The sequence below is a fragment of the Eurypyga helias genome, unplaced genomic scaffold (genome assembly GCF_000690775.1).
Source record: "Eurypyga helias isolate BGI_N326 unplaced genomic scaffold, ASM69077v1 Scaffold47232, whole genome shotgun sequence".
NCBI classification, from domain to species: domain Eukaryota; kingdom Metazoa; phylum Chordata; class Aves; order Eurypygiformes; family Eurypygidae; genus Eurypyga; species Eurypyga helias.
In genome coordinates this window covers 534-18,235 of record NW_010237439.1, presented here as the reverse complement: position 1 = coordinate 18,235, position 17,702 = coordinate 534, and the positions used below count along the sequence as shown (strand labels likewise).

The 17,702-nt window shown below is 40.0% G+C and overlaps 1 protein-coding gene across 1 annotated transcript; it reads left to right on the top strand.

Annotated features, from left to right (window-relative positions):
• Nucleotides 1-744: 744 nt before the first annotated feature.
• On the top strand, nucleotides 745-17,037 carry LOC104505368 (ankyrin-2-like; the record flags this gene model as incomplete). Its single annotated transcript, XM_010147455.1, has 6 exons — nucleotides 745-801; nucleotides 2,151-2,273; nucleotides 3,829-3,861; nucleotides 6,646-6,667; nucleotides 9,793-15,567; nucleotides 16,963-17,037. Coding segments are annotated over exons 1-6 (6,085 nt in total), but the record flags the coding sequence as incomplete, so codon positions are not given.
• Between the last annotated feature and the right edge of the window lie 665 nt (nucleotides 17,038-17,702).

Below are 17,702 nucleotides of genomic sequence, written 5' to 3'. Positions count from 1 at the left end.
TATAAAATTTTTATTTTTTTCTGAGTTTGCAATAAACTTGGCAAACTGAAGAACAGGTGCAAACTGTTTTGTGATAATGGATTAAACATTGACTTGGGTAGTCAAAACAACCGGATTTATGGAAATGGGTGCCTAAAATTTAGTAATTTTTTTTCTCTAAATGTAGTTATCTGTGCCTGTGTTCTCCTCTGTACGCACGTGTCCACAGCATTCTTTGAGACACCAAAATGGTACTTCTAGGAGTCTGGTTCTCTACCTAATAATCTAAAGAGCTGATCAAGGTAGTCTTACTTGGTTTTCTGTCATGGTTCAATGTATTGCAGGTAAAGATTCAGAAACTGCAAAAAAGTGTCAGAAAAGATTGTAGGATTGGCAGAAATATATCAAAATATGATCGTTGTACCCTACGCTTGTAAATATGAGTATGGTTGTAAATACAGATATAACTGTTCTTCAACAAATCGTCCTCCCTTCGGTAGCAATGCAAAAAATTCCCTGGGGGTACAGTAAGAAAAGCGTGTCTCCTTTTTGATTATTTCAAGTTACGGGTTTACCATATTTCTAAGGAAAAAGGAAGTAATTAATTTTGATGAATTCCCAACTGTAACCTAATTTTATCCTTGTAGTGTATATTACTGTACCCTTCTGTTTTAAAAACTCTCATATGAGTAGGAAAGCCAGAACAAAACCCTTCTGTTAATCTCCAATAACTCATGCTTTAGCGCCAGCTACAGGGCTAGTGACATGAACACCATGGTCCCAGGTGCTCACCTGCGTCCTTCAGGAGATCTGCAGGGAGCAGTAAGTCACGTGAAAAGGGGCTCTCAGGGTGGTCTCTGCTAGCAGCAGAGTGGGCTGCTGTCACTGGGCCACCAGCACCTTCTTTTCTGGGCAGGAAGATTCAGCGGGCACTGCAAACCTCTTCCCACAAGCTTTGCCTTCTACTGGGACATCCTGGCTACAACAGAGTACACTGTTACCGTTACATAAAACAGTCTTAGAGAAATGCTTTAGGAATGGAAACTTCCAACAAATGGAGAAGATCAACCCACACCCTCATTTTATTAAATTGGCTGTATGCTGCTAGATACTCTCTCCTTTACTTCCAGCAATATTTTATAAGCTTGCTTTAATTTAGAACTTTACCTATGCCACCACCTATCTTTGGCTTTCCATATTTTTCTCCATGATGGTTTTTCCGAAACACGTTCAAAAGTATGTGTGTCTTTGCATCTAGTGTTTTCAACCTGATAAAATTAATACACATGTATCTAATTACAACATTTTATCGGCTCAAAAAACTAAGAAGGAGGTAGTGCTTTCAGCTGTATTTCTTCCGTGATACTGTATTAAATCCTCCTGACATTATGTACCAAAGCTAAAACTACATCACCAGTATCTTAAGCTCTAAGTGCCTGTATTTGTTTCTACTAACAGCTGTGAAAGACATTTTTCTAAGATCTACTGCAAAATATGAAAGTATGGCATGCTGGAGTATGTTTTGTAGATTATAATGCTCACACCTATAAATACATTCCAGCAAGTTTCTTCATTCTAAGACCGGGTTTTATCTATACATTTGAGAAAACACTTTGCAAGATAGGAAACTTGGAGTGTAATTTTTCACTGTTTTCAGCTGCTCAGCCAGAAGAGCTGCTAAATGAATGAACACAATATTTAATATGAAAATTCAGAGCTGTTTTATTTTATGCTCACATCAGCATAAGTAGGCATACTTACCCTCTGGGGGGAAAAATGACTTGGTGTCTTTTATCACCTAATACAAAATGAGTCTCTGTGATTACCATAATGTTTGATGACCGTTTCAGTGAAAAATTGGTACTGTAAGTCATCACAGAAGCCCAATCATGTTCTTTTAAGGCTGTGATTACAGTGGTAGGACTGCCTTCTATAAATAAGTTTCTAATGTGTAAGCATGTACATGCTTATGTCTCCCCTTGCTTTGACATACCAATACATCCGTGTGTACCTGTACAAACAAGCAGGGAAAGAAAGAGACAACACATTATTTTTGCCTACGTGGACCTTTTCTCCCACATCTAACCTCTGTCTGCTAGATAGTTTTGAGTGGCACAAGTAGATCATCCAGGAAAATAACTGATCAGATGCCTGCATGTTTGCTCCATCAGGTGCGAGATACCACTCAAGAGCCCTGTGGACGATTATCATTCATGAAGGAGCCAAAATCTACAAGAGGCCTCGTTCATCAAGCCATATGTAACCTAAATATCACTTTACCCATTTACACAAAGGTACTGTGAAATTATAGTCAACTATAGTAGTCAGCATTATCATGTAACCAAGACACGAGTAGGAGGGCGAAATACTGTTAATACTGTTAAAGCTTTGTAGTCAGGTATTCTATAGAAGAATAAATCCACACCAGGGCTTTCAATTTCTTGGGTTCGTTACTGTTAATGCCAGTGTCCAAAGTCATTATCGAATATTTTCTGAGGTCTCAGAAGAGGTAGCAGAAGGGAGTAAAAAATCCACTTTGCACTGCATAGCTCCCGTGGTTTCCTTTGGCGTTGCACAAGACCTGTGCTGATCTTACTTCACACAGAAATTTTACCCAGATTCTGTCAGGGGTGAGAGAGATGTGGGACTCCGTGAGTACCTCTCAGTTCATTTCTTCCTTTACTGAAGACTGCCCACGCTGTCCAACCATGTCTTGTGACACCTCTCTGGTGGTGAAGTCACCGTTCGTACCTGTTTCACAACGTGAAAGGATAATGTCTGTAGATCATATGATGATCTTCAGGTATGAAGTACAGAAGGACTGAAAACTCTCATTTTTTCATTCGCCAGTTTGAAAGTTAATGGGCTTTGCAATAGCATTTTTGGCTAACTGCTGTGTTTGTCTGTGGTGATAGTGGTAAGAAAGTAGAAGATTTGAGCTCTACAATTTGGAAGGTTTTATAGCAGTGCCGAAAATATTTTTTAGACTGATTTTTAATATTACATTAACTTTTGACACTGACTCCTCTTCCTACATCTGATCAAGTCTTTCAAGAATCTACAAGTACGTCACATGGTGTAAATGGTCTTTCTTCAAAATATTGTTATTAACAGTTATTAATATACCTGGGGAAGAAAATGGTTCAATATCAGGAGCAGAAAAAGGAGGAAAACTCTAGTTAATATTTATAAGTAACAAGATTGAGAGCAGTTGAATTCTCACAAATCATGGGAGTGCCCTTGATTTCTCTTTAGGTAAGATCAGTTGTTAAGAAGCACTGGTTTCCTTAGAAAGAGTCAGTTTATTGCTATTCTGTGAAAACTCAGACTTGTCCCAGTAGGAGCTGCATGCCTTTTAGGAATGTATTATGCTGTTTGCCCAAAATCTTGCCTGATGGTGTTCATTTTTTCTGAGCATTTTTTGCATATAATATTATAATCTTTATTACAGCATTTTTGTATAGTTTAAAAATAACACATCTCAACATATTTTAACTTTAAATGGGTAATGTTCTAAACTATTTTAAGTATTTTTTCATGCTAATTTATGGGTGCAGAAGGATGTAATATTTTTAAGGTTTGGTACAAATAAGAATCACTAGCATTCTAACACCCAGAAGCAACTTTTCTGTTTGTAATTTGCTTGACTCTTTTGTGTTTTAAATTGACAGTTTAGAGTTTTGCTGCTTTTTGACATAAGAAATCATTGGCAGAAACTTACTGCATTTGCTTCTTTTCTGTTAAATGTTGTCAGAAGTTATTTTTTCCTACTCTTTACTTCTAAAAAATTTGCATTTTGCCTGTTCTATTTTCCCCTTCTCTTTTTGCATGGCATTTTGGAACTGAAAGGAATCAGAGTCAGACCAAGAACAAGAAGAAGAGGTAATGTTGCTATAACAGCATGTTATTGCTTACGCACACTACTAAAATACAACTGAAAGACAGAGCTTGGAAGATCAAACCTGTAGTGTAACAGACATATCAATCATTAGCTCGATGCTACAAAACCAGTGGGATGCACTTTAAAGGATCTTACACAGGCTCATGTCTGGAATTTCCTGAGTTTAGCAAAAATTGAAGTTTCACTGACTCAGATGCACCAATTTTGGCAGCGTGTAATAGTTCATTTTGCTTTCAGTAGTTACTTAATTTAAAAATTATTTTTCTCAAGAATAAGCCATAACAGTGTATTTCTTTAAGCTTTATTCTCTGCAGCACAAAAAAAGGGGAAATGGGGCTGATTTTTCTGATTCTGAGAATCATCCTACATCCTAAAAATAACACAGGGTTGCTACTAGACTTGTCTAAAGTATTCAAAGGATCGTTTGCATGGTACACTTTTTACAATACGCCTAAGTATGGTCTGAATACACTTCCTCTAGTTAGTGGTGCTGGGTAGGGGGAAACAGAGGCAGAGGAACAGACCTAAATACAGCAATTACCCCATCAGCGAGTTCCCCACTGTTGGGAGGAGCCTGCGACCAGATTGCCACCGAATGCACGACCTGTATACCCAAAAGGGCTGCCATTCACAGGTCTTGTCCATTTACAGCCTCCAGGAGATGGGATCCTACAGATTTCTCAGTTGGATGCTGAAGCCCAGTACAGAATCAGTGTTAACCCAGAAGTTACAAGTAACTTTACCCCAAGTGAAAGGTGTAGAGGTTCATCTTTAGTGTAAACTGAATTGCATCTTAGTGGAGAAATGTGGCCAACTCCTCTTACATTCCCAGCCCCGTTCTGGCAGTTATAGATGTTTCCTAAGGTCTGACCCCGACATGAATGAGTAACACTAGAAAAGCATCCCCACGTTTTGATGATGCTCAGCTGCTGGAAACAAGTAAGAGTGCCAGCATGTGGGAATAGCCTGCTCCCCAAAGATGATAGACGTCGTTTCCATGAACTGCAAAACAGAGTTCAGAAGTTTTGTTGCGTGGATTGCAGTTTCCTATTAGCATTACAGAAATACCTGCCAATCCTATTTCAGTGCTGAAATACAGGCACTGTGAGGTGAAAACATGGCCAAAGTTTTTAAGCTAATTTGTACTATATCCATTCAGAAGGTAACATTTCTTATTGGGTGATCATTGAATTTGGTACCAGAAGCACAAAACTAATTCTTTTAGCCTCTACAATGGTATTGATGCATTCCCAGTGAAGTCCCTTGAAGTTGTTTTTAACAAATCTAAGATCTGTAAAACCAGTGTAAAGGATAATGGAAAACTGTTTTTCCAAACATTGATGACTTCTTAAATCTTTATACAAGAAACTAAAGCACAAAAGGACAAGCTCACTGATGGCTAAAAACACCTTCCTTTTTCGTTTGTTTGATTGCTTATTCATTTTTACATTAATAATCTTAATTAGTATGCCGACATAATTCCAGACTGATTTGGAGGAACGTGAAGGGTCAGTTAAAGTATCCTAGGGAGCCCAGGTTACCACATAGGGCAATCTGTGCATCAGGGGAATTCATACAGTTGTGGATCTGTAATACACACTGCTAAGTAAGTTTAATAATGTGAGACTCAGTGACTGCAAGGCATGTGTGAACCTTGAAGTGTTGCCACTGAAATACTTGTATTCATTTTCAGTTTATGGAAAAGCAGTAATTAGTAACATCTTAACTGAGATTATATATTTATCTTTATAAAGAATACTTTCAAACAAATAAAACCTTTCCAACACTCACTAAAAAACTATGCTGGGGCCTTTAACATACACAGGACGTTGTATCAGTAGTACTGCATAGCTGATTTTCATTCCTCGCAGTCACCCTACCACCACAGGTTTGCATGGGAAGTTAAATGTTTAGTGCTATTTCTAACCTTGCATAACCAAATTTACACAACAAAACTCTTTTTTTTTGTTTGTGTGGACAAATGACTGTGCTAGCAGAACTAAAAAAAAAAGAAAAAGTCAAACAACATGGCAACTTCAAAAATTTGCTTCTTGAATTTTCATAGTTTGACATTGCATTTTTGAAGTTTTTTGGCAAGGGCTATGTTTTCTTTTGAGTAACAGTAAAATTGTATGGCTTTTTCAATCTGTACCCAAATACACTCTCAAAAATCAAAAAGTTGGCCTCCGAGGGCCATCACCGCATCAATAGCTATTAGTGGCACCGCGTCCTAGTCCTTGCCTTAGGCAACGGCAGGTCTTCAGTCATTTCCGCTCCTGCGTTTCTCCATCACCAAGGCCAAAATACAAACCGTGATCTCAGAATGAGTAGGTGCAATGGAGCTGTGCATACAGCATACTAGTTGCCTTCCAGATGGGACATACGCCTTCAGATGACCATATTGAACTTTTTTGCTTTAGATGGGAAGAAATAAATTAAGAACAATGCAGTAATGTACCCAGTAATACAAAAGTCTGGGTCCTCTATACTGCTAGTCACATTTAAAGAAAATACATTGCAGCGTTTTCCATCTACTGTTGACCATAACTGTAGCAAAGTAAAAATTTTTCTGTTGTTAAAAACACTACAGAAATTCATCCAAGCTGTTACCATTATTTTAAATACATCCTTAGTTTGGTTTAACTCAATGAATCTCTCTGTCTCCATACGTTTAATGGGTTTGACTCAAACTGTAGCACTTCACTAGAGACAATATACGCTGGTTATATTCCAACTTTTAAATTTTCCCCTTTTTTCTCTTCCAGGTTGATATGACTTCGGAAAAAAGTAAGATTTTCCTTGGTTTTGACCACGTTACAACGCAGTTTGTATGAAAAATGGTTAAGAGTAAAGATAAGCATGAACGACAGCTAAGCTTTAACTGCTATGGCTAATAACATCAATACTTTAATAATGTAATAAAAAATAATTTATTATCAAAGCAGCTATCCAACTAAATACATTTTAATGTATAAATTAACAAGTAATACAGTTTAAACTAGTTCATCTAAGCATTTACTTTCCTTTGACATCCCTAGTGATCCCGCTATTGCTATTTTGCTTGTATGAATGCTCATCCCTCCATTTTTTTTGTTTTGTCCATTTGTTGACACATATTGTTGTCTCATATTTGAGATAAATGACAGTATCACTTTTGATGAAATCTTAATTAAAACTCCAATATATTTAATTAAACTCATATAGTACAACCATGCAAAAAAGTGATACTGTCCAAAGTAATCAGGCTGTTTAACTCCCCTTCCCCTCCCCCCCCAGACCCCCTTCTACTGTGGTGAAATATGACTGGAAATATGGCCGTTGAGATTGGTACAGCTTATATACCCTTTGCATACACAGGATCAGGACATTACTGTTAGAGAGTGAGCAGTTCACAGTGTCAAAGGTCTCCTTTAATGAAGATGCAAATCATACAAACACCTATTCGGTCTGAAGAGTATATCTAATAAGAACTGTTTTCAAATGCAGTGACTTCTTAAATCTGTTTAGGAAAAGAATGACTTCTGTCTTATTTCCAGTTTAAGGTGCAATGTCTTCCCTTGTTTTCTACATTTCATTGAGGGTTATTTATTCCTGATGTACTATGTACATGCTGTAATTGAAAAGCCAACAGCACTGTGATCCTGAAGATCAAATGGATGATCATTCCCCTGTAACTTCCTTTGTCTAAAGCAGAAATGCTTCATCTAGAGAATAAAAGGCATCACAGCGACAAAATAGCCAATGATGTGGTAGGAAACAGTCTTCAGCATGATTAACAACATTCTTAGTATCAGATTTTTGCTCTAGTTCATTGTCATTTACACCGGGATGACACATTTCATCAAGGTGGAAAAGACACACTGTAGTATAGCCAGCAGAGTGGACTTTCAGGTGCCCCATGACTCACCTTGGCCATGGGAAATGGGAAGTGAATTCAGCAGAACAGTAAAACACAGAGGTGAAAAAGGGTTTGAATGCTCCACCTGCCACATAATTTACTCAGTGCAGTACACCAATCCTAAGGGAGGTGGCAGGATGTAGGTTTGGTGAGGTTGCTCCGTTGTGGCTGTCACAGACTCCTCTAAATTCAACATAGCATAGAGCTAGAATTTTTGGTGACTTACACTGGATGAATGAAAACACTAGTCAGGTAGCAATGCAGTTTTGCTACTTCTTCCTTTGGCTTGGTGGAGAATTAGCTTGAGAATTAGGTAGAACAGCTGCAAAGAGGAGAGTGCAAGAGAGACACTGTTCCCAGGAACTGTTAAAAATATAATTAACAAACCTGAAAGAGACCAAAACATGCCTGTTCGAAGACCGTGGTCATGCGTTGGACATTTAGGACAATGTGTATTACAAATCCACAGAATCGCTAGATAGCACATCAGCGTGCACCAGGCAGTTTGCATTAAAAACAGCAGCACCCGCACGCCAAAGTTTCAGCAGCAAAATCAGCCCCAGCCATCTGGCTGTAACTGATGTGCAGCACAGACATGCAGCATTCATGACAGACGAGGAATAGCGCAGCAAAATGGGTATTTTTCACAAAGAAATACAGATAATTATATATGTTTAGGTTCTCCTTATTTGCATTACTACTTTGGCTTTTAGGCGGGGGTGCAGAAATGTGTCAAGTTTTACTTTTTAAAGGAAAAGTGTACAATTATAATTCCTAAGAATTGCATTCTGCTCATAACTTGCATCAGTTCTCCAATGTTTCATTCTGTTCAGTATACATTTTCTAGTAGTCCTTCCTGAAATTAAGTATTCCCAGCAGGCAGTTACAGCATAATGGGAATTACCTACATCCAATTTACTGTATGTTGATTACACAGATTACACAAATATTTCACCACAGTATGTTTTACAATATTTTCGTGTATCTTTAATTTATATGATTAATTTTTAGACCTATTGTTTTTTAACTGAAGCTACATACCCAGCAGCATTTGCAACACCTTTGCTTTGCATGGAAATAACTTGCCTTACATAAATTGTATGTATGCGTCTAGTGTGAATGTCTGATTTTGGTTGCCATACATTACATTTTATAAAACTCTGAAATCACTTCTAAGTTGATTCACAGTTTTTTTCTTATTCTCTCTCCTTTTCTTCTCTGTCTTCTCCTTCCTCAGTCAATTCATTAGTTGTCAATGAGGATGTTCCAAGGAAAGGACCATGCCTCTTAAAACAAAAGAATGTTCTTTCATTGTTTAGGTGTGAAATCCCCTTAGATGAAATGCCGGTTTGCAGCTGATTCAGATCTCTACATGTTTGATCATATTTTAGATTACTGCAGAATTACTTTGAACTCTTTATTTTGGTCATTAATAAACAAAAAAAAAAAAAAGTTGACACAATGTTATTCTGACAGTTTGCTAACACTGGCTTTCTCTTAGAGGAAATCGACTTTCAATCAGTTCTAATGCTTTCCCCTTTTTTTCTTGTTTATTTTTATTTGAACATTGATCTGTAACATCTGAACAATCTTGAGATGCCTATCTTTGTGTAACTTCACTGTGTTTCTTCTGGTTTTAATTTTAAATTTTGTTGTTATTTTGGTTTTTTTTTAGTGGTGTCCTGATTTGGTTTGTTACAGCTCTGATAACGTATGTGTGGATGTGCTATATTGGTAAAGTTAAGCAAGTTATTTCCTGCCATTTTCCTTTTCAGTTGTTTTGGGGTTATTTTGGGTGGTTTGTTTTGTTTCGTTTTGTTTTGTTTTTCCACCCCCCTGTTAGCTTTGCTTTGCTCTTGTACCCTCAGATCTTGTGGATCCACCATTCCCGGCCCATTTTGTTGACCTTCCTACCACTGCAACCAAAGACTGTCATTTTCAGTCCTGATTACATTTTCCAATCTCTATTTTTGATTTCCATTTTACTTTTCAATGTTTTTCATTCGCATCAAAGATGACGAGACAGAATCTACAGAAACATCTATCCTGAAAAGTCATCTGGTTAATGAAGTCCCTGTACTAGCCAGTCCAGACCTGTTGTCTGAAGTTTCTGAGATGAAACAAGATTTGATCAAAATGACTGCCATCTTGACAACTGACCCTTCTGATAAATCAGGCTCCATTAAAGTGAAAGATCTTGGAAAACCCACTGAAGAAGAGCCAGGAGAGCCTTTTGAAATAGTTGAAAGAGTGAAAGAAGACTTAGAAAAAGTAAATGAAATTCTGAGAGGTGGATCCTACACCAGAGAGGAACGTGTTTTGCAAAAGTCCCTTTCCAGTCAAGAACTTGTAGAAGAAGAATGGGTCATTGTCAGTGATGAAGAAATTGAAGAGGCCCGAAGAAACGCTCCTTTAGAAGTCAGTGAACCTACCTGTGTAGAAGTCAGGGTAGACAAAGAGACAACAAAACCAGAGAAGCGAGACATGGCAGGAATGGTAGATTACCTTACAGAGGATTTAAAAACACATATTTCTCTTCATGAGGTACAGCCGCCGGCCTTACAAGAAGACCTAGTAGAGGAGAGATTTGAAGCTGTAGTAATAAGCAGGGATTCTGAAAAAGAAGGACAAGAATCTCCAACAACTGAAACACTAAGTCCGCAGGAGCAACACAAGCCAGCCTTAGAAATTAAAAAGCCGGTTAGGACAAAATTAAGAGACAAGCAAAAGCAAAAGGAAGGCAAGATGCACAGCGGTGAAGAAAAACCGGGACTAACGAAGCTCACTTCAGATGAGTCACGAGGTGGGGAACCTGGCTTAACACCGGCAGCTCCTCCTGAGGCTAAAGCTGTATCCCCTGTTATAGAGGAAACTCCTATTGGCTCAATAAAAGATAAAGTTAAAGCTCTGCAGAAACGAGTGGAAGATGAACAAAAAATACGGTCAAAACTGCCTGTCAGAATTCAAACAAGAGAAGGCACTGCTGAAAAGGCATCTAAAAGACCGGTGCAAGTCAAAAAAACAGTAGCACACAAAGCACAACCACCCGTTTCACCTTCTTCTAAGACAGAAAGACTTGAAGAGACCATGTCAGTTCGTGAACTGATGAAAGCCTTCCAATCAGGTCAAGACCCATCCAAGAATGTATCTGGACTCTTTGAGCACAAATCTGTCAAACAGAAGCAACAGCTCCCTGAGAAGGAAACAACCCGGAGAAAACCAGTTTCTTCACAAAGCGAACTGAAGCGAGGATCAAGCCACAAGACAGACAAACAGAAGGACAAACAAAGCACGGTATCCAAAGCAGAGAAAGAGCCACAATCCAAAAAAGGAAAACCACAAATTTCTGCCGTCGAAGTCACCAAGAAAGCCGCAGGTAAAGACCAGGTGAAAGGGCAGAGCAGCAAAAAACCGACTGAACCTCTCCCTCCTGTATTTGATGATGAAAGTGCCAAAGACACAGCAGCTGTGAAGGGCAGGACTTCTGACGACCAAGGAGATACTGACTTCCAGATCAGCCCCGACAGGAAAACCTCAACAGACTTTTCTGATGTCATTAAAGAAGAACTGGAGGATAATGACAAATATCAACAGTTCCGACACCTTTCAGTGACAGAGGAGGGAGAGCTTAACTTGGAGCAAGTTCTGACCAGTCCTTTCAGTGTCGCTTTTCCCACAGAGTATGTGAAAGATGGGTTCCTTCCTGCTCTTTCTCTGCAAAGTGCCGCTTTTGATGGGAGCTCAGAGAGCCTTAAACACGAAGGTGTGGCTGATTCTCCAGGTAGCCTACTTGACGGAACCCCTCAGATCAGCTCTGAGGAAAGTTATAAGCATGAGGGTCTGGCAGAGACTCCAGAAACAAGCCCTGAAAGCCTTTCATTCTCACCAAAGAAAACTGATGGGCAAATTGAAGAAGCTAAGGGATCAACTAGAGCACAAACAACAGCAGAAACATGTTCTCCGAAGGAACCCTCTTCAAAAGATGAAAAAGGTATTACTGAAAGACAGCTAGATGCTGTTACCGAGACTACTAAGTCTCATTCTGACCATGTATCAGAAGAGCTTGTACCTACAGCCTCTGAAGAAGAGGCTGATAAACTTACAGAAAGTAGCTCAGCATCCATTATGAAAGATATTAGCAGGGATAAAGAATCCAGGACCACTGCACATTTAACTAAGTCTTCTGAAACACATGACACTGCTTTAGAGAAAGAAAAAGATATAACCTGTGAACGCCGTGTTGCGGTTAGAAGTCCCCAGAAATTGGAACTTTCACTTGCTAGCCATGATAGTGAATGCTTTAGCCCAGTTGCAGATGACTCTTTGGCTATAAGTCACAAAGACTCATTGGAAGCAAGCCCAGTGCTAGAAGATAACTCATCACACAAAACACCTGATTCTTTGGAGCCCAGTCCGATGAAAGAGTCTCCCTGCCGTGATTCCCTTGAAAGTAGCCCTGTAGAACAAACAGTGAAGGCTGTTATTTTGGGGCAGGGTCCTCTTCAGTCTGTTCTTAGCAAAGGAGAAACCTGTCCAGAGCTGGCATCAGTGCGTTCCAGGATTCTCCGTGACCCTGAGGGAAGTGCTGATGATGACAGTCTAGAGCAAACGTCCCTCATGGAGAGTTCAGGGAAAAGTCCTCTTTCACCTGAAACCCCTAGTTCTGAAGAAATTAGCTATGAAATCACACCCAAAACAGCAGACTCGCAGGCACTGTCTAACATACCAAAGTCGGCCGTGATCCCTGAAGTCAGCGAAGAACCAGAGGATGATCCAGAAAGTGAACCAAAGAAGAGATTCACCCCTGAAGAGGAGATGTTTAAAATGGTGACCAAAATCAAAACGTTTGATGAGTTAGAACAAGAAGCAAAACAAAAGAGAGATTACAAAAAGGATTGCAAGCAAGATGAATCTTCTGTAGTTGCTGATTCAGAAACTGCACGTGAAGCTGAAGAACCAGAGTCAACAGCTGCAGGAGAAAAAGTTATGCCTGCAGTGGTGACGTCTGCAGCTGAATCGAGAAAAGGCTCTTCCTCTTCAGAAAGTGAGCCGGAACTGACTCAGCTAAAAAAAGAAGCCGACTCAGGCCTCTTAATGGAGCCGGTGATCCGAGTGCAGCCACCCTCCCCATTACCATCCAGTGTTGACTCCAGTTCTAGCCCCAGCGAAGCAGGTTTTCAACCCATTGATTCCAAGCAGTGCTCTGTCGGGGTAGGTGCAGTTAAAGTAGAACAGGATGAGCCAACAGGAGATGACAGAGAGGAACCACTTATCCTCAGGGGCAGCTGTAAGGCTTCCCCAAGAGAATCGGGCACTTGTCATTCCGATGGTTGTGTGCCAGCGGGCACTGATGAATCAAAATGTGACAGTACAGATGACAGTGAGACAGTTAGTCCCAATGCCCCAGTCACACAGTCTGGGGGTACTCTGTGTCATTCCGCTGGTGACAGTTCTCAAGGGGAAGCGTGTGTTGAGTCTTCACTAACACCACGGCACCATGATACTACCGAAAAAGAAGTTGTAACGGCTGCGTTGTTCGCACACAAAGATCTCACCGCTACAGGAGCTGCCACTGAGAAAGCAGATGATGGTTCTTGTGGACACAGTACCACTGAGTGCTCTGTACCACAAGATAGCAAACTGGCTGAAGACAATACCACTGACCGTTGTACTTTGAGAAGGGATTTGGGGAAAGCAGATAGAGATTTTGAAACATCTCAAAGAGATATTCACGCTGAGAAACCCTTTCCAGAGTATTCATCCCTTACCACTGAAACAGGGGACCTTGAAAGCTGTGTAGCAGATGCTGCTGAAAGTAGTGCTCATTATATAGTAAGCCCTTATGAAAATGTGTCTTCTGAACATTTCTTTGCTGACTGTGAGAGTAAGGTAGGATCTGACAGAAGTCTGCTATCTAGGGAAAACTCTTCTGTTCAAGAAGGAAAAGACCAGACTGGTGATGCTTTACTTAGCAGAGACACAGGTAGTGAATATCATTCTTCGGAGGAAGTATACATGGAAATAGAGCCAAAACTGGAGGATGCATTTCAGAAAAAATCACAAGGGTCTTCAGCATCAGATTCCAAAAAATTAGCTGACCCTGGCCTTAAGGACGTAAGAGATGAAACAGAGAAATTGATCAGTCAAGTTGTCATCACTAAAACTGATGTGGATTCTGACATGTGGAGTGAAATACGTGAAGATGATGAAGCTTTCGAAGCTCGGGTGAAAGAGGAGGAACAAAAGATATTTGGGCTGATGGTAGACAGGCGATCACAAGGCACAACACCCGATACAACACCAGCCAGAACACCCACTGAAGAGGGGACACCACTTAGTGAACAAAATCCTTTTCTTTTTCAGGAAGGAAAGTTGTTTGAAATGACTAGAAGCGGAGCCATTGACATGACCAAAAGAAACTATCCAGATGAAAGCTTTCACTTCTTCCAAGTGGGGCAGCAGCCTCAGGAAGAAGCTTCTTCATCTGAAGAAGTGAAAGAAGCAGCAGAGGTGGAATCTTCTAAGCTTAAGAGCTCACCAGATCCATTTTCACCGTCAGAATCAGAGGACTTGGATGTGCCAGAAAAAGATATGCTGAAATGCTCATTCCCAGAATCTGAGTCTAGCGATAAATCAGAAGAAATGATGGGTGACGGTGTCAGCACAGGCACCCCAAAAGCAGATCTCAAATCCAGAATTCCAATTAAAATGGGTATTTCAGCTTCTTCAAAATCACCAAAGAAAGAAAGCGCTGCCTCTGAAGCTGAACCCCTCTCCGGAATGGAGACTGACACGGTTGATAGCGGTCAGGTGCCTTGCCCAGTCTCTCCTGAGCAGTCTGTAGTAGACGATGAATTTGATTTTTCCAAAACGACTAGATCGGTTTGTTCCGAACAGGGTGACGAGTCCCCCGACTCTTCACCAGAGGAACAGAGATCTGTGATTGAAATCCCTACTGCTCTAATGGAGAGAGTGCCTTCTTGTGAAAGCAAATCCAAAATTCCTGTAAGAACAGCTGCTACTGCATCGCAGTCCTTGCAACAATCAGAACATGACAGCCTTCCCGCAGACGACGTCCTAGACAGTTTGCAGTGTGAAGGGGCAGATGACCAAGCAAAACCAAAGTCTAAAATTCCTGTCAAAGCAGCTTTCCAAAAAACTGAACAACAACATCCGTGCACAGACGCATCTGTCCGCAAGCTAGAGTCACCCAAAGCTCTTGACATGACAAGTAAGGCACCTGTGAAGCAAGACAGCCGAAGCAAATCTGAATCTGATGCAAGTATTCCCATGGACCCAAAGACTAAACGTTCAGTAAAAGCTAGGAGTTATGCTGAGGCAGAAGCAGAGACCAGGGAGAGGGAGGGCGAGATGAAGCTTGAGCTAGACTCAGATGAGGCAGCAACAGCAAGATCCAAGGTATTTTCATCACGGCTGCCCGTTAAGAGCAGAAGCACTACGGGCTCCCGCAGTGCTTTTAGTCCCACAAAAGAAAGTAAGGAACACTTTTTTGACCTTTACAAAAACTCCATAGAATTCTTTGAAGAAATTAGTGATGAAGCTTCTAAATTAGTGGAAAGACTCACACAGTCAGAGAGAGAACAAGAATTAGTTTCAGATGACGAAAGCAGTAGCGCCCTAGAAGTTTCAGTTATTGAAAATGTGCCATCCAGTGAGACTCAGCAGTCAGTTCCTGAAGACATCTTTGACACCAGACCCATTTGGGATGAGTCTGTAGAGACTCAGATTGAACGTATCCCTGATGAAAATGTCCATGACCATGATGAAGGTATTTGCCAACGACTGGGATTCCCTGTGCGACGCATGTCATGAATTAAACTTTTTGGTTTTTTCTGTTTTCTTTGGGGTGTGTGTGCGCGTACGTGTGTTTGTTTACACCTGTAATGTGTGTGGCATTTTTGTTTAAGCTTTTTTGGTGGCTAGCTGTGTGGTTTTTTCCCCCCGTGAGCTGTGTTTGGTTTTTGTGTTGTGTCTATATTTTTCGTGTCCGTGAAACAATCTCAAGATTGCAAACCATGAATGCTTATGGGAAGTGTTACCTTAATAAAGAAAAACACTTCTAAAAGCATGTATTGGTTTACCATTAAACTGATTGCTCAGATCATGCACATTTTGGCTTTTGGCTTTCCTTGGCTCTATACTTAACTACTAATTTTTACTAATAATGAAATATTTGGGCACTGGTTGAAACTGAGACGGGCAAATCCATTTTCTTGTGAGTTGTTACACCAAAAAAAAGCTGGAGAAGTTTTAAACAATGAAGTTTTTCTTGTTCCTTTTTTTGACCACCTGTGTCTAAAGAAAATTCTGTGTCACCGGTAACTTTAGTAATAGTTTTCTGGTGTTTGGTTTTCCTTTCCCCTACTTGTATACTACTACTGAGTAGCCACGATGGAAATCCAGTAGTTAAAATGAAACATGCATTTATCATTAACCCTAAGCAGTTGTCTGAATCTGAGCTATCGCAATCCATGTGTGCATTCAGGGAAAATCAAAACTCAAATTCTGCCATCCTCAAATTAGCTTGGGGGATGGGAGGAACAGTCAGTCTCATTGTTACTGAAATAAATGAAAACTGACAAATGAATATCTGATTTTTCCTTGCCTTCACTTTAAGTATTTTGTATCACTCCCCAGTTGAAAGGGTCAAAGACGTGTAAATTAACAATATCTCAAACACAAACCATAATACAAAGTGCCTTATGGACTGTTTGAACAAAACTTTCCCTGCAACAGAAACAATGTAATTAGAAGCACCAGTCCAGATGAATTTTTCAACCTTGACATTTACTAAGGAGGCATGGAAAATTAAGGCTTTTGACTTAGTTAGTCTTCAATTTAATGTTAGAATGAAGTTTTAGAATAAAATGCTTGGCCTAAATAGATACAGTAGTCCTTGTTTAGATTTTCACATGAAAGCCTGATTTTCAAATTGAAAATGTAGGTCTTTTTGAAAAATCAAGCTGTTGTTTTTTTCTTTCTCCCCCCCCAACTTGGGGATTTACAGTCTTACTTTAGTTGCCCAGCTGTAGCAGCCTGTCCACATTTAGATTACAGCAGTTAGAAAAAAAAAAAAATCAACGCTTTCCCTTCTTGGGCTAGATCACCTGTGAAATGCTTTTTAACTTGTAAAAGGCAACTTGTTGCTCTCTTTAACCTTTAGATCAACAGGATGATCAAGAAAGGACAGAGGAAAGACTGGCCCACATTGCTGATCATCTTGGATTCAGCTGGACAGGTAAAATGCATGTTGTCTACTCCAGAGAGAAAGGAGGGGAGCATTCCTCTCCTGTTTTCATGTTTCTTTCAGACCATTTCTTGATTATCGGAAGATGTTCTATAGATGTTCTACTTCAGTAGCTTACTGTCTTCTAGTTACTAAGATTCCCATAGCCTTATTAGGTAAGAACCAAAATGCAGAGGTAAGGCCTGTGCACTTGATGTGGGATCTCCAGAGGGAAAACTCCTAGGACAAGAGAAAAGCTGGCGTATCTTACCCCGCGCTTTCTTGCAAAATCCAGCAACTCTGGCTAGAAAATAAATGAATAAGTGAATAAACATCATCTGTGTTCTGGAACTCCTGAGCTGGAAGGCCGCCAGAGGGACAAATGACACCAGCTTCTTCCCTGCAGAACTGTGCTGGGGGACAAGGGCCCTATTTGCAACGATCTCCTCAATACTGTGGATTTCATAGATCTGAGACAGGTACATTTCTGGGGACAAGTGAAAGTAACACAGAAGAAAATGCAGATGTCTATCACTGAAAATCATCTCAAAAGCATTTATGAAGAAAAAGAGAATTTCTGTGCAGAAATCTCAATGCTGTGTCAAAATGTGCAATCCAACAAAAAAATTGTTGAAAAAACCTTCATTAAATTAGATCTACGCATTTTTGTATCTATC